General features: G+C 34.6%; 2 protein-coding genes across 4 annotated transcripts; both read right to left on the bottom strand.

Annotated features, from left to right (window-relative positions):
* Positions 1-15734: 15734 nt before the first annotated feature.
* LOC142986467 (kunitz-type serine protease inhibitor A-like) lies at positions 15735-19712 on the bottom strand. Its single transcript, XM_076134982.1, has 6 exons — positions 19539-19712; positions 19279-19302; positions 18690-18774; positions 18212-18321; positions 16608-16701; positions 15735-15944 (listed from the first exon to the last, which is right to left on the bottom strand). Exons 1-6 carry the CDS (start codon positions 19630-19632, stop codon positions 15776-15778), a joined length of 576 nt encoding a protein of 191 aa, XP_075991097.1. The 5' UTR covers positions 19633-19712; the 3' UTR covers positions 15735-15775.
* Positions 19713-20712: 1000 nt separating this feature from the next.
* Positions 20713-23416, bottom strand: LOC142986797 (kunitz-type serine protease inhibitor A-like). 3 transcript variants are annotated; one of them, XR_012960425.1, is made up of 5 exons: positions 22026-23416; positions 21844-21943; positions 21294-21403; positions 21125-21218; positions 20713-20949 (listed from the first exon to the last, which is right to left on the bottom strand). XR_012960425.1 is itself a non-coding variant. In XM_076135502.1 (5 exons), the coding sequence occupies exons 1-5, from the start codon at positions 22123-22125 to the stop codon at positions 20817-20819; spliced, it is 564 nt and encodes a 187-aa protein (XP_075991617.1). In that variant the 5' UTR covers positions 22126-23211; the 3' UTR covers positions 20713-20816. The 3 variants fall into 3 exon arrangements, 2 of the variants coding, with proteins under 2 accessions (XP_075991617.1, XP_075991618.1); XM_076135502.1 differs by having other exon boundaries at positions 21125-21245; positions 22026-23211; XM_076135503.1 differs by having other exon boundaries at positions 22026-23176.
* Positions 23417-23438: the final 22 nt, after the last annotated feature.

Genomic DNA, 23438 nt, shown 5'->3' with positions numbered 1-23438 from the left:
TTCAGAGTAAACAAACTTATTAACTTGGTTGATGATAAGCTGTCATCTCGCCAAATTCAGTTTACACTTCGATAAACCACCTCTCGAACGTGACGTCAGGCTGTATTCGTAGAGTTCAAGTAATGTTTGAGCACTGATTGACTATCAGACTGCACTCCTCTCGATAAGCTCTATAACTCGGTGCAGACAGGCCGTCCATGTTGATCGAAACACGTCGTAATGGATTCTGGATAATTTACTCCCGTCCATCAAAAAATTGATGAGCTGACCTGTTAAAAGCGAACGATAAAGCTCGATCCTCGTGTCAATTAGTGTGTGGTGTTTCGAGAGTGCAATTAAAAAGCATCCGACCACTGGAATAAACGGGAAAATGCTTTTCTTTCATGTGGTTAATGTAATTATATTATTAATCTGGGGGCACGGAAGTGCCCCCGCAAGTCGAGCAAAAAAAAAGCGGCACGGCCGTAACATCCTTTTCTCGAAGCAATTCGGGCTATTTTTGACACCCCTATAATTTCGTTGTGGATAAAACAAGAAGCCTGGATTTTCAGCAACTAATCAGTCATTGTATAAACACGGTATATTTAAAATTTCAGTCAATTTGAACCAGTAGTTTAAGAATGACAACTTGTTAAAATTTTGAATTTTGTCACTCACTGATTCACTGACTCACTGACTCACCGATCATCAAAAGTCTAAGGTACTTCTAGCAGACTTAGAAGCTTAAAATTTAGAATACAAATAGGGTTTAGTGTCTTAATCATGGGAAAAATTTAATATTTTCTAATTTCGGTCCAGTTTTCTAAATACACCAACCGCAACAATAACTTTGTAATCCCATATAAATGTATAAGATTACAAGGTTACGTTTGCAGTTAATGAATTATTATTACTGTAGAAAATAAAATAAATAGGTACCTACTATATGAGGCATAACGGGAGGGGGTGAAGGGTGAGTAAGGGTGTTTAGCCCATGAAACTGAACAACATTCCCATAAGAAAATATGTTGAATTATGAAAAAAAAAGTCTTTCCATACAAATTGGACTTATGTTCGCTCTACAAAAAGAAGTGAGATGCCATCAAAAACATTCTGTAAAAACCTCAAGTCTCGCCGTAAAAAGTGGTGAGATCTATATAATACCAAGTCGACTAATCTATTTAGTCTCTACTTAAAGGACCTTCTGTCTTAAGTTATTACGTATGTTATTATCATGCCAATTTTAAAAAAATACCTTTAAAACAAATAGATCGACTTGGTCATCGCAAGAAAACACAAATTCGCCATTATTAACATTTTAGGAGCATTAACTTCTTGTCGTGCTGTGTAGTGTGATACATACTAATAATCAAATCATGCGATGGCCAGGTCGGTCTATTTGTTTTAAAGGTATTTCTTTAAAATTGGCATGATAATAACATACGTAATAACTTAAGACAGAAGGTCCTTTAAGTAGAGACTAAATAGATTAGTCGACTTGGTATTATATAGATCTCACCACTTTTTACGGCGAGACTTGAGGTTTTTACAGAATGTTTTTGATGGCATATACCTTACCGTAATAAAATAGTAACAATCCCAGGCGTAGCTAAGTTCTTATTCAACTGTTAAACTAAAAACAAAACGCAATGGACATTGGACGGGACTAGTACACTCGTGGTAACATAGTTACAGCTCGCTTTGTAAAGTTGCGTCTCGTTTCCCATTGAAAGGCTGGCTAGAGCGACGTGCAAGGACAACCACGCAACTAGAACACTCTAGTCCATAGCTTGTCCTCCTGGCGGTATAGCGGTGGAGCGGACACCTGTCTACTATTCATTACTAACTTTTAATAATATACGTAGATGATACCAAATGCATACATGGCGTAGAATAATGCATAACGCGAATGAAAAATATGCGGCAAACCAGCAATATTCTCTCACAACATGGGTCAACAATTTTTAACTGCTTTTTTGTTTCGTATAACCAAATTGCCTAACAGTTCAACAAAAACATAGAAACAAAAAATAAATATTGTAAACCAGAACTTTTGTTTCGTAGAGTAATGGACGAAAATACTGCACGAATAACATAACCTACATTTTAGGTCAGGTTTTTTGAACGAGATATTATTTAGCACTTCATCTCTGGTGGCCGGGAATAAATCGGTACCTGTACATAAATCAAAATTAAAAGTAAATTACGGGTCGCGCCTTGAAATTGAACTTTTCCCGTTATTCAAAATGTAAATTTTGAAGACGTCGTGTAACAGACATAAAAAGTGTTGCTCGATCGGTATTTTTTTTAGTTATTGGCATTTGTTCATTTGTTTGTCAATATAATAAATTATGCTTTAAGAAAGTTACACTTGATAAGATTTATACGTGACATAACTATGTACAAATGGCATCAAGTTTAGTATCTCAAAAGTAAAATAATAATAAAAGGATTCATAATTCCAGTTACGCGTAGTACATCGATTCTAATATCTATTAGTTCTACTACGGCTGTTAGCAGTGTTTGCTTAAAATGTCGTTATGTTTTGTATTCCAATAAAAACTGAACATTTTCAAGCCCCGGGCAAACCATTAATGAAATTGCTTTCGGAGACAATAGACACTAACGTACTACAAACTGTGAATATATTTTATAACTGCGAGTACCAATAAGGTTGTTTTAATTTGTGTAAGACTGAAATGGGTTTCGCGCACCGATAACCGCATCTGATCGGACTATTAGTCTCCTATACGTTTATCCCCTTGCATTCAGTAAACTAACCGAAACGTGAACGGTTACCTTTTCACCATTGAAAGGTTGATATAACGTTCACTGTAGGGTAAGTATGTCGTTAGGAACCTAATTAAATATATATTTTTTATTGTATGATAATTATTCATTTTACGTACACCTACAAAACGATAATTATAATGATCTCAAAAAAAACAATATTTTACTAGCAAATATTTAAAAAAAAGTTAAAGTGACATATTTAAGTTAAAGTTAATTAATAGGGTTAGATCTACTAAACAAAATTCACCGTTTACACGGTTCCGGTATATGGCTTTATAAAAAGGCTTCATGATGTTTATGTCTCTTTGGCATATTATAATACACTAATATTATTATTAAAGATCATAATATACAACCATAATTAATGGTTGAATAATACTTATACTATTACAAGAGACTGTCATTACTGAGTAGCTGTGTAATTTCTACAGGGTTCAAAGTTATCAATAAATATGCCAATAATTTTGAGTTATGTGCGTAAATAATTTAAATGGACTTATTAAGCTGTATTGACCGTTGATCACATGAAATGCATATTTACGTGCGCACATTTGCTCTGAGAGAATTCATCAAGAGGTTTATATAATATTTCAGTAGGTCATTTAAATTTCGATTCACATATCATCGTCCATTTTCAGATTATTGAATGGAAAATTTCTCGCACTGGTATTAATCCATGCGAAAGCAAACACCACTTGAACTTTCGAACTAATTGTGAATAAATAGCATGAAGTAGTACTCGCTAGTTAATCTGCGGTGAATATTTAAAACCTCTCCAGAGTGAAGCCCGTTTAAATAGTTATCTGATCTTTAGTTCAATATTGTTGGAATTTATATCGCGTTTGTGGAAAAGTGGATTTTATTTTTCAATATAATATTGCTGCAGGTAAATAATTATGCAAAACTCGGAACATGGTGCACCGAGAGTGTATCTTTAATGATAAGTATTATACCACATGTATACAATTATACACTAAATTATTTCTATTTGAGCGCACTCCAGGAACTGGTAATTTATCTCTGCAGCATTATTCACCATTAATGCGTAAATGTATATCATCATTTAGAGACTATGTTTATCGTCTCAAGTATATCGTATATCGCTTACCATCACATGAATGCGATTCTAAAACATATTTGAGCCCGTGTTTCAGGCTTCTATATGAAGCAAGTACCTTTAAAATATGCCTTCTACTTCAATCACAACTTTATACATTAACAATTGTTCCCAAACAAAGGTTCGATTGTTTATTCGTTAATGAAAGCGTTTAATACTTTAGAAGCTCGCAACCAAATAGTTGCCTTTTGTTCTCGTTCGCAAATACAAGGGTTAATTTGCAATAAACGTAAAATCTTTGTATCTTTACTGAAAATGGTTTATCGATGATTGATCTAACAGCTTTTATGCATCAGCACCTTCTGCTGTATTATCAACATCTCCTATATCTTAGTACTATAATAAATATTTATTTCTGATATATATTTTCTTATTTGTTAAAATTATAACTATAATATTACTTGATTTAATTATATTACCGGTTCTCTTATAAACTATACAGACAGTTCTTTTTAAAATGAACTGTAAAAAAACAGTAAATTTATGATTTAGTACCTTAACAAACAAGTGAATGATAGTCCCGGGAACATAATATTAAATAAAAAATATATTAGGTATTCTCGTAATTCAATGATCTTACAAAGTTTTAGTGAGGATTCTTTCATTACTTTGCAGTCGTAAGCTTCTGGAGAACATCGAAGTAAGAATCAGTACAAGGGCTCTCGACTGTGGCTGCTAATAAAAAAATGAAAATTTATATATAGATTCATTTGTTCTACTGCAAAGAGAATAATAATAAGATATTTTGTGTTAATTTATGTGTCCAAAAATCTGCATGTAATAAAAAGACTGAGAAATCTTATGTTAACTGAGAGATGCTGTAAGTCCAATTGGAAAGTAAATTGATTTGTGAAATTATAACCTAAGTGGGTGCTAAATTGCTAAGATTTATTCTTTAAGGTCTTCCACTAAATTATAAAGACAAATGAAAAATAGCTTACAGAAACATTTACGCGTAAAACAGAAACCTTTTACGACCATATTATTGTTACCTGTTGTAACTATGCTGTTAAAATATTTTCTCGAGAGCGAGTCTCCAACTTTAGCGTATATCGTAAATTGGCTTCATTATGAAACAAGAAACGGAAATATTACATCGTTGAAACCCTAGTTTGTGTTTCGTATTATTTGTTAAACAAAATTTATTATTTTCTATGCCGTCGGTTTGTTTATAGGCAAGAGATATTTTCTTCAAGACAAATATTTATAAATTCTATTGATTTGAGAATAGCAGTGATTAAGCTGGCACGTCTCACGTAAATGGTTGCAGGTTCGAACGTCGCGTCAGTCAGTACAGGTAGTACCGTCGATTTTGTTTATTACAAGGAAACAATACTTCTTTGCAAAAATATGCTTCAGTATTATTTTTTTTCACGATGCCTTGGAGCATAGGCAATGTGCAGCACTATTAAATATCCACATATTCACTCAGAGTTCAGCCTACTTCAATGATTGAGTAGAGTAGAGTCCGGAGATAGATAATAGTAATATTATAGTATCGATTAACAAATAAGTCTCTAATACCCAAAACATATACATCCCGCTCAATAGTCTATAACCCCAAAATATTAAAACAGGATTTAATTTCTACGAATACACGTGAAAACTGATTCGCGCAATTGCCAACGGCCAAAATACTAGTGTACGAAAATAAATATACCCCAAAAACAGAGAACAAAGAAATTATACAACGGCCTGTCGAAAACATTCAGTTCAGTACGTACCGGCATTTTCCAGATTTTACCACAGAGGAATGGCGCAACAGGTTCGCGAGACTTTTGAGAACCTCACATCTACAAGAAAGTTATTCATAATTCGATCGAATAATTTTGAAGGTTTTAATTTGTAAAAACCTAAAACTGCTAGAACTATTTAGCTTTTGCAATAAAAAATCAATATGTATTAATAAATATATTATTATATACATATATACAAATATATCTAATACAACTATGCATAATACAAATCAGTAGCAATTAAAACAGATTGAGAGTAGTAACCACACAACTAAATATTTAAATAGGTACTGATTTAACTATAGCGTTTGTTTTTTATGCAACATGATTTTGAAGTCGTTGAATGTTTCGTTTATCGATATAAAACTTTTTAAAATTCAACTAAGTTACAAATAACTCTAATAAATTCACTTAGGCGTATCGATATGATAATAGGTATCATTAAGAACCGAAACGATTAATAGGTCGTATTTCTCATACCTACTCATATGAAACTGACGCATTTTCCGCGACGTCGAATTGGTATAATATTTTTTGTAGGAGTAACGGAGTATCGAATTAACGATTAATTTGAACTCGAAATAGAATTCTAATCAAAAAGACTCTTTGTGCATAGATTTAATCTACGAGATATAAAGCATGTCTTTGCGTATGTACATGCAAGTAATTACGGCTGCAGCATAAGCCTCAAGCTTATGGCATTGTTATAGAATATCAATCAGTCAATCGCTGTCTTTGTGGAATTAGTCTTTAATCATGCTACAGCTACATATATTCTGATTGAATCTCTTTGAGTAGTAGGAGAACATTATCTGTTTATTTATGTTTAAAAACAAACTTTAACATCATTTTATAACAGTAACTAAAACATTTATAAGACAGAAAATAAGGTACCTACGTATAATATTAATTCAGTTCTTTCAGTTTATTGTATTTTGACAGGTACATGCCTGCAGCGGATACATAACAAACACAATCAGAGAATAGTAACGTTTTGCATATGAAAGTACGGCATAGAAACAAGTAATAAAAGAGCTAATCCAACCACTCCAATCAGTTAAAGCCAGTTCTCAACCCCTGAAGCTGCAGTTTCAATCTCGATTTTTATTGTAACATTCAACAAAAAATAACCAATACCGCTACAGGAATAATGCCAGCAGGATTCAATAGGCTGAACTAGATATTCGAAACTAGAACTAAAAGCTATTGGAAATTGTTTATAGCATAAATACGAGTATGTCGAGTGCATCTTTGACTGAATCACAGAATTTTTTTTTAAATAAAAAACAGCCAATCCACGTATGATGAAATATCGTATTTTGTTAAAACATTTTGTTTTCTGATCAATACGACAGTTTTAAAGTAGCAACTTGGTGTTTAAAATGCGTACTTTGAGTTACAGCAGACATGATTTTGAGGCCAACAAATAAAACGGTTATAAGTCACTTTTAAAGGCAGTGGAAACGTCATCAAGTAAATAATATTCGAGATGTACCTTTATACCTAAATTTACCTAATTAATATTCGTATCAAGTAGGAAGCCAAGAGAAATTTTATCCTGTCTTAATTATTATTTTTAATTGGGAACGAAATTATCAAGCGGTTTTTACGTTAACAAGTATCTTACTTCAGTTTCGTATTATATTAATTGGCCAACTGTGAATGAGAAAAGGTTACCTGGAGACTTAGATATAATTTATTACACAAGATTTATGACTGTTCTTAGCTTTGGTGGCTCAATATTTAAGGTATTACGCTAAGAAATCAAGTCAGAGTTACCCACCCATTTCTGAATCCTCTCTATTGCGCTAATGACATGAACACGTTCCCCATGCAAGCCTTTGAGCTTAGCTGGAGCGGTTAAGAAGATTAGTTATATTACGCAGCCCATAATGCCAGAGATGATACCTAGGAAATACAAATACATGGGAACATAATATATTATATTCCATCGTCACATGAGAAGTAAGTATTAAAATATATTTGTTTATAAAATTAATTACAGAAATTTATTCGCACACAGCAACGCGAAAATTTGTGAAAATTATTAAATACATTTTCAAGTGCTACAATTTATTTATGTTTTACTTGTGTAAGCTCAAGTTACCTTTTTAATGAGCAACGAAATTGTACCTGATATTCTCAACATACGTTTACGATAGGTAATTTTAATAACACTGTAATCGTAAGTTTAAATATTGTTATACTAATTTTAAGCTAGGACTTGACCTGCTTTGGGTTAACCTTACAAAATCTCGTGCAGTTCAGACTATTTATCGTTTGAATGTATTTTCGCAGAACCAAAATAATTATCAGAATCGTCAACCAAATTAGAGATTACTTCCCAGTTTTACGGTGAAATAAAGTTCATACTCGTATCATAATATTAGTATAGATGAAATGGACGTCCCGGAAACATACAATTGTCACAGTACGAGAAAATTACCAAAGCAATTCAAAAGTCAATACAGAAGGTAATTTGGAGAACACTGAACAAAGTATAAAGTTAAATACAATAGTATTTGACTTGAGGAAGCACACCCAACTTCAACTGTACCAAAAGTTTCAAATCTGTGTTCTATAGAAATAAGCGATCAAAGGCATACCGGTTTTGAAAACTACGAACTTTCTCCCGCAATGAATGAGCGTTCCGACCAAGTTCCTGAAAACCTTAAATCCAACTGCTACATTTATAATGAGACCGCATCAATTGTTTCTTTACAAATAGACGCGGGGACTTTTATTCATTTTTGTATGAATAGCGCGTTTTTAGTGACATATATCTTTATAACAGAACAAAATGAAATACCTTAAGCTATGTAAGTGTGTTATCCTATAAAAATAAAGGTACATACTCAATATGTTTCCATTGTAGTTTTCGCAGACCTAACATGTATTTTCTTAAACATAGAATGTACTCCACCTCCCTAAACAAGTAAATGTACGCATTCTACGCCTTAACATATCCTTGTTTATTTTTCAAGCGTGCGAGGACACATTACGACCTAAAAGATGTCCATGAAAAGAAATTCGAGTGCGAATTCTTTATTTAGGTATACTTACTTGATATCTTTAAAAGTTCGGCTCTTACACAAAAACACTAATAAAAGTAGAATAGCTTTCAGCTACCTTCATTCAGGAGGCAATATACAATGCTCGTGCGAGGGCTACATTATCATAAACGGCGCCCACAGCTGAATATAGATGAAATAAGGAAGTACGCTTTATTTTAAGAGCAAATACCGAGTGCTATTTTGTCAGTGATCCCGAGATTTGTTAGACAAAATGTCCTCGCTATGGATCTAGTATAATACGGCGCCTTTTATTCCATTGGCTGTAGATGCCTTCAGCGAATATAAAAACGTGCGACCTAAGCAAAGTGAAGAAAGCGTGTCGGGCATTTTTATAACCATTATTTTCGTAGCCGATTGGGCCGTAATCATCTGATTTTAGCTCTAATGACTAGCTAAAATAATTCTGAATTGTGATTGTTATATCAGACTAAAATCGCTTTATTGCTCTATATCGCACAGAAATAAATATTTCTGTTTGATATAGGAAGATTTCTAAGCACATTCTCACTCAACTGGAAAGCTGATATGCTTATAAGTCATGGGAATCGGTTGCAGTAGAAGATCATGTTATTCTGTAACCATACGCGGTTCGAACACCGTCCAGAGCAATACTTATTTATCCACTAGTCTTTCATCACAATGTTCAAAATTATACAGTATACATGGAATTGGTAATAAAGCGTTACTGCCCTGTGGTCTAAATGCATTACAATAACCTGTTCTCTTCAATCCAACGTTGCGAGATTTTGTATTTGTAAGAAGATTGTCCTTTTCCGGAGCTCGAAGGATACAATTTATGTCTCATAAATCTCGTTTGTTTCAAGATCGCAAAATCGAATAAGTAGTTTATTTTTGGTTTTCTTTGCTTAGAAAAGAAAAGAGTAAAACACATATTGCAGCTGTAAGAAGACAAAATCGACGGCACGCTGCATTATTTCCACCACATGTATGTACATTGCATAATGTGGACGTAATACGTAGTTGTATTTCAAGGTATACCTTTAAATATAACAAGAGGGATTATAAGCAAACAATGTCATATTAGGTAACTTTAGCTACATTTTCACAAAATGGAGCACATAAGATTATTTACGAAGATGCTTTTACATTCACAAAAATATCACATAAAATGCTATCCCAAGAGTAGACCGCGTGTTCCAGCGCCGTGCATTATAATAACGTCGAGGCAACAACTTTACAACCAATACACCACATGCAGGCTAATAATAAATCTGTAAAACATGAGCAAAGTTTACCACTTCATAAACGAGTAATTTAAAATCATGAGTGCTTATTAAAAGCGAGTGCACGCGTGAATACTGAGAGCGTGTTTAACGCGAGCGGAACAATCATGAACCAGCCGATCACTTTCATTAATATTTACTACCAATAAATGTTTACGTTACGCCCGTGATTGACGAACAGTATCAAGTGTACATTTTCTATTTTATATTGCAATGTAAGAGAACCTACACTACTCATGGAGAGGTTCCATCCACGGCACTTGGCACACTTAGCTCCCAAGCCTCTTACCTGAGACCCACGCTTACTTGCCTAGCCTATATAGATATGTGCAAGCATTATAATGATAGAAATTGTGTACCTTGTGAACCTTATTTAATCATATTTCTATTATTTTAATGTTTGGCAACTTTTTTGCCCTAAGGTGAAAATTACTAAGTACCTATTACTGAAGATAAAGTAGTAGCGTCGAGAGAAACGTCCTATTATTATGTACCTATTAAAAACAGTTAAGTTTACTTTTTCGCGGTAACTTTTTTTTGTTTACACTTTCTCTAGCAGCCGCGTATCCAAAAACTAAATTATTTCATAAGCAGTATCTATTATTAGTATTACTTAGTTTCATTAGCATAAATAATTGTTTATTCTTTCCTATTCTACTAGGAAAATTACTATCGCAAAAAGATCAAATAAAAAGAAACAAAAGATATATAGAGGGACCGCCAAATGCGTATTCACGTAAAAGAAAGGACTAGATAAAAGAAATGTAAAGAAAATTAGCAATATCAAAAAGCCATTGCTTTTATTGTTTCACCGACTTTCACCCCTCGGGTTATGCCAGGACGGGGTAAACAATAAAAGGTTGGGGTATCAAAGGTACATTCGTAGATTGCGGTATCGTTTTCCAACTATTGCGTTAGTGGAAAAAACATTTCAAATGTAGTGTTCAAATACAATTGTTTTCTCAGTTCAGTCGCTATGGCAGCAAACTCTGTGTAAATAGGGTCCAATACTTTCTAGGATCGCCTCAAGCAATCTTTTCAAGTTTCTAGAAAAGATACGAAACTTTTCTGTTTTTGTGTTTATTGAGTTAACTTAATTAAAAGCACCAATAAAATACTTCATGAAATCAAACTTGATGCGATAAATAGCGGGTAGGTAACTTAACAAAATCTATAGATTTCACGTTCACCTAACTTGTGTTATAACTGTAGCAAAGCAAAGCTATTGAAATTACCTTCACCACCTTATCCGGTACGATTTATGAAACTTTTTTCCTTACTTTATTCTATTGACAACATTCAAAAGGGATTTATATAAAAGAATTTCCCACATTTCTGTGAGCGCGCCCAAATGATCTTTATTATTCAAAGCCAAGATATTGAGAAATATAATATTTTCACATAAGAGAACATTTTCACATGATAATAAATTAAGATCCACGAGCATGGGCTGCGTATTTTTACTTTAGGATATAGAGTATTTTACAGTTATAGGAAATATAAAATGTGCATATTAGATTAGAAATGGATAACTACCCGCCTATCTGGAGATGAGACAGTCAGGTAGATAGTTGAGACCTAGGCGAAAGCCAAAAAAAACACTTAGCTTATTAAGACATGATCACGGAAATCGCAATTAGTGTACAGATAACAAGCCTAAATTTTCCGATATTGGGGCAGAGGTTTACGTTTCATTTGTTAACAAAATATGTGCATGTGTAATGTGTATTTTTGGCTGTTCTTAGATAACGCGCCCTTTGAACTTAATGAAACAAGTAATTCAATTTCCTTATAGCAACATCAGGAGTACAAAAATACGAGAATTTCTCCGAACTTCAAAGATGAATTTTCTGTTTTATTTTACAAAATGGGCGTAATAATTAAATGGATAATTATGACTAGTGACGGAACGGTATTGAATTTTGATCTAATTAGCTTATGTGCGTGTGCTCTGAGGGCCACTCTCTCGAATTTCTTTGAAAACATGTTCAGGATTTAGTGAACATTCCCAAAGAATTGTGAAAGTTGGAACCAGATTTTGTGAAAATCAAATAAGGGAATTATGGGCTTTAAAGTTGGACCCTCAATCCGCACATAGAGGATTGAGGGTCCACTTGTACCGGATAAACTAAGGGCACTAAAGAAAAAGTCTTTACGCCAAAATGTAAGACAATGCCAAGCAAAAATTGCGGACACAAGAAATTACAAGAAAAACATTGTATTATTTTCCATACCTGCGTTCAAAATGGACCCTCACGTGGAAAGATTATTACGCTTATAATAACAAAACCATTAACTTTTGGCTACTCTTTGAAACCCTATATTATAGTATATAAATTGTGACATTTTGTGAAAGAAATAACAGATCACGATATCATGTTGGTTAAAAATTATCACCTAGTTAAAATTCGGACCCTCAGTCGTCCACTTTTTGGTTTTCGTTTTGTTTCGCTTAACGTATGATAGCTAACAAAAACACAAAATTATCTCCTTTTGTAGAGAAAAAAATGTGCAACAAATACAGTACCATTGGTAAATAAAAACATCTTTTATTGTATAAGAAAATCAATTTTAATTTAGTATGAAAATAATGAAATAGGGTGACAACATTTTGCATAACTTACTAAAAATTATTACTAAAAATAGCTTTTTCAGAATGTTTTTTCTTAAATGTCTAAAATTTGTAATGGAAGCAGCGTTGGACTTCATTTTCATTTATTTTGAGTTTGATTTCCTTGAACGCGAGTGTCTTGCTTGTACAAAGATACGATTGCACACAGTGGCGGATTTGCCCTAAGGCCCAGTAGGCCCAGGCCTAGGGCGGCACTTCGTGACAAACAATCGGGCAACTGCGAGTCGGACTCGCGCACGATGGGTTCGGAGAAACGTAGAAGCCCACCAGATTTAGAAATAATGTATAGAGCATTGAGGCAATTCCGACAGGCGGACAACACACAACGAAACGGCCCTCATGGTTGTTTTTTGGGGATTTTTACTGGATCGCATTAACGCCACAAGTAAAAAACTTCAGAGTGTGGATATTGACATTACCATTGTCATAGAACTGTACATTTTGTTGGAGAAACAAGAGAAAAATTCGATTATTTCGAGTTAAAAGCCAGTAAACTGTCCTTCGTGCAGGAATATGAAAAAGATTTTCGACGCGTTCGAAAGCGTAAGCTGCTTCCTGGTGAAATAAATACAGGTGAAGAGACGGAACACAAAAGTGGCCGAGAAAATTTTAGAATAAATACCTTTTTGGTAATAATTGACACATTGTCAGAAGAACTAAAAAGGCGCCGGGATGCATATAAACTGCTCTATGATAAATTTTACTTTATTATTAACCTGACGAATCTAAGCATCTCAGAAGTCGAAGAGAAGGCCAAAGCATTGAAAATAATTTATCCTACTAACTTAGAAGAAAATTTTACAGAAGAATGTCTTCATTTTCGTTCTCACTGCAGCATAAAAAATGAGGAGCGAAAGCGTGCAGTCAGTTTATTGAAATGGTTACGAACTGAAGGTCTTGAAATCATTTACCCAAACGTGGACGTTGCTCTTCGTATGTGTGTGTGTACACCTGCCAGTAACTGTACAGGAAAAAGATCGTTTTCTTGTTTGCGCAGAGTCAAAAACTATTTACGCACCACAATGACGGAGCAGAGGTTAAACGATCTTGCCCTGCTTAACATAGAAGCTGATTTTTTAACCAAATTAGATTGCGAAGATTTGATAAATAATTTTGCTGCGCTTAAGTGCAGACGAGTTGTGTAACATTACGTAATACAACTAAGTAAACAATTAAGTAATAAATCCTATGACCTTTTCAAATGTTTTATTGATGTAAGTATCTAATCATCCCTAAAACCTCGGAAAATACTTATTATAAACTAGCAGCTTATAGTTAACATTAATTAATTTGTTTAAACAATTTAAAGACTGGATATAGTTAGTCAATTCTTTATCGTCAATAAAGAACTATGTGTCCAGTCTACATGTATGATGGGTTCTGAAAAAGGGGCGGCACAGGGCATGGGGCCTATAGCGGCTAGGACTGCAAATCCGCCACTGATTGCACATTAAATATTTATAAATGCATTAACGTAATTATCACTGTTACATAGAACTCGCAACAAATCCTTATCACCAATCACTTCCGATGCACTCACATAAACGATATTGCTTACTAAACTAATAGCGACTATTGTGCAACACAAAAACATCACTCAGAATTAACACTACATTAAAAATTAAAGGTGGGCAAAAACAAAATTAATGTCACCCTACCCACATACATTAATAGTCAATTCAGTGTAAATTAAAATTTGTTGTTTTAACGTAATTATTATTATTAACAAATTATATCAATTTGTTGCACATTTTTTTCCACAAAAGGAGACAATTTTGTGTTTTTGTTAGCTATCATACGTTAAGCGAAACAAAACGAAAACCAAAAAGTGGACGACTGAGGGTCCAAATTTTAACTAGGTGATAATTTTTAACCAACATGATATCGTGATCTGTTATTTCTTTCACAAAATGTCACAATTTATATACTATAATATAGGGTTTCAAAGAGTAGCCAAAAGTTAATGGTTTTGTTATTATAAGCGTAATAATCTTTCCACGTGAGGGTCCATTTTGAACGCAGGTATGGAAAATAATACAATGTTTTTCTTGTAATTTCTTGTGTCCGCAATTTTTGCTTGGCATTATCTTACATTTTGGCGTAAAGACTTTTTCTTTAGTGCCCTTAGTTTATCCGGTACAAGTGGACCCTCAATCCTCTATGTGCGGATTGAGGGTCCAACTTTAAAGCCCATAATTCCCTTATTTGATTTTCACAAAATCTGGTTCCAACTTTCACAATTCTTTGGGAATGTTCACTAAATCCTGAACATGTTTTCAAAGAAATTCGAGAGAGTGGCCCTCAGAGCACACGCACATAATTAGCTTTAGCATCAAAATGTATACAACGATGAGGTTTGACGTATATCTCCTTGACTTTTTACGATGTGTGGCAGCGCTACCGAGTCAGTGACTGCAACAGGTACAAATATTTTATTAAAGACTAGAACTGAATTTGCTAAGTCCGAGTCCGTAGAACGTGTACGAGCCAATTACCCGTACAACATGACGTGAACTTTGCGTTAAAGATTTATTGTTACTTGTACACCCTAATGTAATTTTGCTAAGTTATCTAAACAAACATATTTGCTTAGAAAGCGGTAAAATGACTACCTCAACTTCTGATACGACTATAATTTTGGACGGTGAATAGCTGACAAGTGAAGTTACAGCGTATAAATAGAAAAGGGATAAGTTATTACAATGCTGCTGTGGTGAGGTTTATCAATCTTCCTCACTATCACATTTTCACGTCGATTGAACATAAATGTTGATACGATTCCACACGTGGTATTGGCGCTACTTGATTGAAACTCCCAATAGGCAATAGTTGCCTGATTAAACCGTACTAATGCCATCATATTTGCATCAATTCCAATTTATTGAACGTATACACTGTGACATTTATAAGCTGTTCAAGATTAACGGTGTCAATCTGATTATAGTATATTGTTTACTTTTGTGAATAAACGCTTTGTGAAGTACATGAAAGTGTTAATTACTGTGCTATCTCACAGCACATAAGTCATAATAAATAAGACTTTCTAATATTATTGACGTCTTAATCAATTGCTGCATTTCTCCAACTTTCCTAAATCGGAACTTGCTTTCATGGTAAGGCGGTATAAATCAGCGAAGAAGGTCAATAGACACCAACATTTTGTCATTAAACATTTACTCTCAATAAACAATGTGTGCATTTTAAACAAAATACTTAGCCTTGGTATGATTCTCGGGTACTGTATCACGTTGTGATAGTTTGTCGCATACAGCCATACATATTTTTGAGTTAGGGAACCTATTTCTGTTACCTCCGCAACCGCTGAAGGAAAATCCTTTGCAACGCAATACGTTTATATCGTAGTAATACCTGGAAAAAATAATATGAAAGATGAAAGCTTTTAAAACAAAAATGTCATGAGTGTGGTGCTCTCGACTAGAATTCCACAAAAACGATTAAGTAATTGTATGACTTTTACTAGTAGCTCCGCTCGCGCATAATGTAAAAACAAAATAAAGTTGACTTTCGTCTCCTATTTTATCCCGCAAGAGAATGATTTTCTAAACACACATTTTCATATATTTGCAGACCCACATACAAAGTTACTCATTATATCTTTGAAAATGAATAAAATAAGTACTATTCTAACATTCATCCCCTATTTCAACCCTATTGTGTGTTTAACCTTATGATAGCGAATTTCTAAAAACAGAAATTCCAAATACGAAGTTTCGTTCTTGTACCTAAGAAAATTGGCGAACTTGCATACAAACTTACATCACATAGTGCATTACTAAAAAAAATCCTTCCTTAATAGGTACTAAGAAGGAATTTGTCTTTTTTGTCTAAATTTCCTACTTCTATAGTTTAGGCTCTGCAAAATAGCTTCATTAGCTTCTATATGTATAGATAATTGTGCAGGTTTTTTTACGGTTGCCTTTAATTTACGTAATATAATCAAACATATTATCATATATTTTCTGTCCTATATACTAGGATTTATAAAACTTAACCACATAATATTTAACTTACATCGGATAATAGTCATGACACTCTCCAAATTCCGGTTGCAAGTGACAATAAACATTCTGCGTGTAATTATCAGGTATTGGTCTATGTGCCTCATCTGAAATGATTAAAATTATATATTGTCTTAATTAAGTCTCTAAATCTTGTAATTTTTAAACCTTCATTAAACTACCAGTGCGAGGTAGGCTTAAGGGTTTTTCGAAGCTTTAGACCGCGTTTTTACACGCCCTCACACGTCGAAAGTAAGTATTAAATCCTGAAGCTGCGGATAAATAACCTATTATATCAACAAAAATCTTTTCCTCGAAATAATAATGTAGTATGAAGATACATTCCCAAGTATTTTATTGTATAACAATGGTCCACTTGAGAGGGTGTCCGAGCTCACCCTCACGCTACTCAAGTTTCCACTGACTGCGGAGACGTCAGCCAGATAGCCTAGAAACTAGCAACAATAAACCTTTTGTATTCGAGAGAGGCAAGTGGGAAAATGTCACAACGGAACAAACCGACACACATTGCCGTGACGTGGAAAACCGCGGTTTTTATGAAACATCGCAGTTTTATTAAACCACACACAACACAGCTTGGTTTTTAGTTCAATTCATAAAATATAATTATGTTTTACTTTTTACTGTCGCATTGATGAGCACTGATACTCATAAGCAATATGACAGCGTTTAGTTAAGTATTATTAGTACAAATAAAAAAAATTGAAGTGACTAAACATAATAATATTAAATATTGAGAGTATTTTTGGCAGGAACCGGTATTATTGAACAATTTTTTTTTTAAATCGTTCAAGAAACGCACTTCAAAGTAAGAAGTCATTCATGAGTATTCCATGAATTCGAATGACAATGTTAAGATAAATATCGCAAAATCTGTAAGCTCCTCGTCTTATCCATCAGTAGGTAGATCCGGGTATTAGAGGCTGCTTGCTAAAATAAGCTCTCGAAAGTTTGTCCAAATCGGCTTTCAATCTAAGCTAGTGCGGCTTGTCTTTAAGTACTTGTTACTTGGGAACACGGCATGTGTGCCACATTAGTTGGCCAATCTGCATGCATATACTCACTTATACCCTCACATAGAATAACTGTAAGTTCCCAATGTAGTTTCTATCAGCAAACCTATTTTTGGTATGCATTTGCATTTCATTATACTGAACAAAGTTCAGCTGGAACAGGCTCTGTCAGAGAATTATTGGAGGTTATTATAGACCGACAATATTATGGTCACTGTGTCTGTGGCTTTTAGTTTAATCCACGAAGTTGCGGTGGACTGCGGGAAAGAGGCCAACTGTTTGCGTTCCTTCAAGTGATAACACAGATAAATTTACTTCTATGAAACTACAAGAGTCGTGAAACGACACGGTGGTCTATTAAGTTTTGTAATAGTTACGAGTTAAATTGTACTTTGTTTAAGCAATTTGTATGCTTCTAGGAACGAGAGCTTCCTAATCATCAAAATAAATTAGTAGTTCGTTGCCGTTAGTATATAATTTGGCATCCATATTAAAATCTAGATAGCAAAATCCATACAACGATTTAAATACAAAAAAAACTGATTCCATATACCGTTCCACAATTTCTTAGCTAGTTTCTTACCTATACAAGCGGTTTTGCACAGATCTCGAGACGGAAAATTATTATAGGCATTTCCACAATGACCGTATTGGACTTCTATGCAGTCGAGCATCTGCATGTCATAGTAGTATCTACAAAAAAAATATAGTATGATTATTCCCTGATATTATTATTATTATACTATAGACGTAAGTATATGTATTATACTGCAAGCAGATTAAGCGAATGGGAGGATTGCTTAGAAGCGGTGTCCGAACTGAAAATAGAAGTATGGAGCTCGACGGCAGGTGTCAGCTTAAGAAACTTTAAAGCTTTAGCAGTCAGTTGGTTGGTACTGGCGAAGTACAGAATACATAAATCACTGTCCGAGGCGAGAATCATATTCGCTTGAAACAATAGCTGAGCTCTTGCTACTGATGATTCCAGTATAATAGTGCATATTTATTTTGCATAATTAAATATGCATGTTAAGTCAAAATTATAATATTTCATATAATACCTTGTCAACAAACGTTTATTTGCACAACGAAACGTGGATGGCTGAAACTTGCAGTGTTCTTTGTTGTTTAGCCTTTTCAATTCCACTGCAATAAATGTCGCTATCAATAACGTTCTAAGTGCTCATTCACGTTGACTCGCGGGCGCGGTGGCGGGCGCGGTCGCGAAATATCAAACATATGGCGATGTACCGAAGTGTTCACGTACAAACCGTTCGCGCGGTCTAAGTCGCGGGCGAGCTAGCGGCGTCGCGCGCGGCCCGCGTGGCGCGCTCGCGCCAATATCAAACAAGTGAAGATGTTCGTGTGTGTTCACGTCGAACTAGCGGTGGCGGGCGCGATGTCAAGTAAGATCAACCAGTTTGAGCCAGTTTGAGCCAAACGCCCGCCTGGCGGCCAACGTGAACACAAATCGCCACGTCCCCGCGACCGCGCCCGCCACCGCGCCCGCGAGTTCCAACGTGAACAAGCACTAATATTTAGGATTGAAATGAAGCCACTGTACCAGTTTCATAGAATCTGCTCACGAGTTCGATGCAGAGACCTTCGATGTAGTGTCAATCCGCATAAAAAAGTTTTTTTAACACTTACTCATTTTACTCCGCCTGTCTGCTCCTAAAAAAACAAAAGACATTTTTATTGAGTTACTTTGTTAAACCATCATATAAAATATTAACAAGTATCTTATAAGTTTTTGTTTCAGCCTCCCTTTGTCGAGTTTGTCGTCCACTTCTGGGCAAAATCCTTCTCCCCTTTCTCCTCTTCCTAAGTTGCCTATCATATCCCACCACGCTGTAGGTTTGGTTAGCGTATACAAATAAAATGTGTCTTTTCATAAATACGATATTTACCATCATTCTCATTACTGTGCTGTTGTAATGCCTTTCTTACATTGTGCACTAAAAAATATAACGAAAAAAATAAAATCAGCCTATAGCTAAACATATTTTCAAACGGGTTTCGCAATATTTCAGTTCAAGGTGTTGAAAAAAACGCATTTTACGAACTTCTTACTTACACCCATATATTTTCCTTATCTAGTAATAAAGCTATATAAAATTTGATTACGCAAATCGTAACATGGCTAAACGCAAAAATTCTGTAGTCACATTTTCTCGCCTTTCTACACGTACATTGTCTGATCCTTAGACGGTACCGTTCGTACCATTACACGACGCAATGAGTAGCCCAACCACACATTGATTATTTATTTATAACAGAAATTCATAGGTTTCGTCAAATTTCACCCTTGTCATTAGCATTCTATGTTGCACATTTTCGCTGCAAATATATCTTCTTGTCTTAGCTTCCAGATTATAAGACTTTAGATATTTTTTTAGAATCTTACAGTACATAAACGAATTATTTTTCTGAAGTTAATGTACCTGTGTTTGGTTTTATGTAATATATTTTTAAATCTCAGTTGGACATACTATATTTTCTAGTGCCGTTTCAAAATGTTTCCTAAATTAAAACATAATTTAAGCCTTGATATAAACCTTTTCAGTTTTACAGTGTATCGCAGGTTTTAAGTAAATGTTTATGTTGCAGCAATGTTTACACAGCAAAAGTAATGCGTAGTGATACGCTGCGAATGGCTAATTATGCTACATTTTGCTGCAGTCTTAGTGCAAATGTGTGCCATGCCCCACTTTACAAACTAAACGAATCAGTGAGATAGCCTAGGAAGCAAAGTAAATGAGTTTCTCTACATATTCCACACTCAGGCTTATTAAAACCTAGTGGTAGATACAACACTATCTGATATCACCATCGTAAAGAGTATTTTGCTTTGTGGTGACCGACGGCCGCAGCATCCTTTGATATAGAAGTCTTAAAATATCCTTTGCAATGCAAAAGCTTCAAGAGACTCCTACTTGCATTAATTAACACGTCTGCAGACACATAATCGCTATGAAACGAACCACAACGTAAAAAAATATTGCTGAAATATGATTTGTTTACACAATTACTATGCATGTCATGACAGAGTATTAGCGTAGAATTCAAACTACAGTTCGTTTTTTGGGAACAACATATCAAAGTTGTTAATTTTATTCGTACATTTTATTTGAAAGTCAGCACGACGCTATTTATAAAGCTTCCAGTAGCAATCCTTGTTTGAACGACTAATCTGTTATGGCGAATTCAGGATTGCAGATGGCGATGCATTGTTGAGAACTTGTGAACCTGTTGTCGTTGCCCCCGCAACCACTGTACGAAAAACCTCTACACGTTCGGGTCGATATGTCAAAATAAAACCTGTAAATTATAATAATAATTTAGTACGGTACTGAATCAAAGGACTACGTTAAAACTCGACCTTGTACTTGGGCCCGTGTGTCGGCGATTCCCCATACTTAAGCATGCTTACTGAACATATTAAGTTATAATACCAATAACACATCAAAAAAATCTAATTACTTGATATACTGACATTGGATGATATCCAGTGCAATCTCCAAAATCCGGTTGTAACCGGCAATAGACATTTTTGTTAACCTCTCTATTTATCGGTTTAGGGCCAGCGGCTGAAAAAGGAAAAAAAAAATATGAAACTGGGGAAAATCTCCATATAAAAAAATATTTTTTTAATTGATTCTTACTTCGACACCTCGTGGTACAATCGAGCAATGTTCTAAAGTGATTAATGCTCAGAGCACACTCATAATATTCGAATGTCATGCACGCTTTCATTCCTAAATCGTAGTAGAACCTAAAAGGGAATTAATGTTTTAGCTCGATGACCAAGATAATAAGCATATGACGTTATTATGTTTCGTATTAAAAATGGCTAAAGACACATTTCAACGTTTTAAGACAATGATCCCCTAGGAGTTCCAAAAAATTATAAGATTGCGTGGTTCCAAAACTCGTGCGAAACTGCAAGCGTAAGAGGCAGTGTAGTACACTACACTGCCTCTTACGCTTGGCTTTATAGATAAAATCACGATGGGAATGAGAAGACAGTCGGTATACCCTCGAAATTATGTCTGTCTGTTACGTCTATTTAATAAACTCCTCAACAGATTTTGATGAAATCTAGCTTGGTGACTGCTTATGACACTTGACAAGATCAAGCATGGTGCGTTTTTTTTAAGACAAAGAATATTTCATAAAATATATGTACACAGTAGTACATGATTAAAGTTATACCAGGATGTAAGTGTCTCATTTCTCGGGTTTACACAATCGTAGCTATTTGCTTGCAACTTGCATTTGATAACACTTGGTAATTGTTTTAACTCTGTTTCCTCTGGAATAATAAGAATATATTATCAGCACTATATAACAACGTTCAGATCAAAATAGAATAATATAATCAATCGCCTCTTTACCATCTGAAGAAAGTTCACCAGATTGTGTCTTATTGTGTGATAATACTTGTCGAACAATAACACATAAAAAAACTGTCATAAATGTTGGTTTTCTAAACATATTTATTAGAATTTATATACAAAACGTGGGCATTACGAAAACAACATATCAAATAAAAAAATCAATAAAGGAGTTATTCCATAAAATGTTTCTTCTCGAGTGAATATTGCGAAACGAGTAATTTTATTTTAACTGTGATAAGAAACTTAAATCATTATTTTTTAGATTTATTTTGCAGCTATTGTGCCTAATTCTCTTATAGCACTACTAAGCGCCTCTTTTTGAAATTCCGGTGTAATAGATCTATGCACATTCTCTAATACCCATTGGATCATCCATTTTTGTTGTATACGCCCCACTGAACGAGCTATCTTTACGTGGTAATCCATTCGACCCTTGACAGTACGATAAACCATCATAACTCTCTCTCTATAGGCTGCCTCCAGTTGCAAAGCAATGTTTTCTTTTTTTGCATCCATCAGGTACTTTTGACCTTGAGCTCTTGTTATAGCAAGATTAGCTTCCTTTATAACCTCTTTGTGGTACTTTATGTCTACGTCTCTTTCCTTCTGGAAGTCATTGTAAACTTCATCTACACCCTCGTCTAAAGCAGCGCCAATTTGCTTACCAAGCCGAGTACTAATTAAGTACAACACTAAAGCAACGGACAAACCAGAATAATATTCATGTTCCATGATTAAAATTTCCTTGCTTGCCCAATAATTAGCGAGTCCGAACATGAGAAGGTACGGACCCGAGGCACCAGTCTTCTTGTGAAAGAATACAAACCACTCGTCTGGAAGGAATCCTAAACGACATTTTCCAGTTCTTGCTGCACGTTTTATTGCACCCTGAGCCGCTTTTCCACCTTTTCCGGGGCCAGACACTTTTCCACCTTTTCCTGGGCAAACAGGAGCCTTAGCGGCCGGACATGCTTTTGAGTGCGCCGATAGAACAGTTGGTACAAGTAATCTTGGTATGTTAATCCCCAATTCAGTAATTCGCCGAATAATCATTATAACTATTAATATCAAACTTCTTTAATTTTATGGTGACAGATGCTATTGACATTTATTTATTTTTAATAAAACGATTATGAGTTTTCATGAAAAAGTCTCTATTAGCATAATGAAGTAAGATAAGTATAAAAAGAATTGGGTCCCGCCGCTTTGCTCTAAATATTTAATAATACTATAAAGAAGAAATCATTCAAGAAATATTAGAAAACTAGGGCCAAAACATCGGTGCATTTTGGGTGTCGACACGTTGCGTCGTATTGCGTTTTTAATATGTTGCCACCTTTTATTATGCGTAACACCTTATTGATTTTTGAGAGCTTACGTATATATTTTGAACATTTGCTTAAACATGAT

Source organism: Anticarsia gemmatalis, chromosome Z (genome assembly GCF_050436995.1).
Source record: "Anticarsia gemmatalis isolate Benzon Research Colony breed Stoneville strain chromosome Z, ilAntGemm2 primary, whole genome shotgun sequence".
Taxonomy (NCBI): Eukaryota; Metazoa; Arthropoda; class Insecta; order Lepidoptera; family Erebidae; genus Anticarsia; species Anticarsia gemmatalis.
This window is presented reverse-complemented; position numbering and strand designations above follow the sequence as displayed.

Coding starts and splice junctions, on each gene's coding strand:
- LOC142986467 (XM_076134982.1), bottom strand. CDS start 19,632: ATGTTTAGCTATAGGCTGATTTTATTTTTTTCGTTATATTTTTTAGTG. Junction 18,775..19,278: donor AGACAGGCGGAGTAAAATGA/GTAAGTGTTAAA, acceptor CATTTATTGCAG/TGGAATTGAAAAGGCTAAAC. Junction 15,945..16,607: donor TGTCATGACTATTATCCGAT/GTAAGTTAAATA, acceptor TATTTTTTCCAG/GTATTACTACGATATAAACG.
- LOC142986797 (XM_076135502.1), bottom strand. CDS start 22,125: ATGTTTAGAAAACCAACATTTATGACAGTTTTTTTATGTGTTATTGTT. Junction 21,404..21,843: donor AATGAGACACTTACATCCTG/GTATAACTTTAA, acceptor ATTCCCTTTTAG/GTTCTACTACGATTTAGGAA. Junction 20,950..21,124: donor TGCACTGGATATCATCCAAT/GTCAGTATATCA, acceptor TATAATTTACAG/GTTTTATTTTGACATATCGA.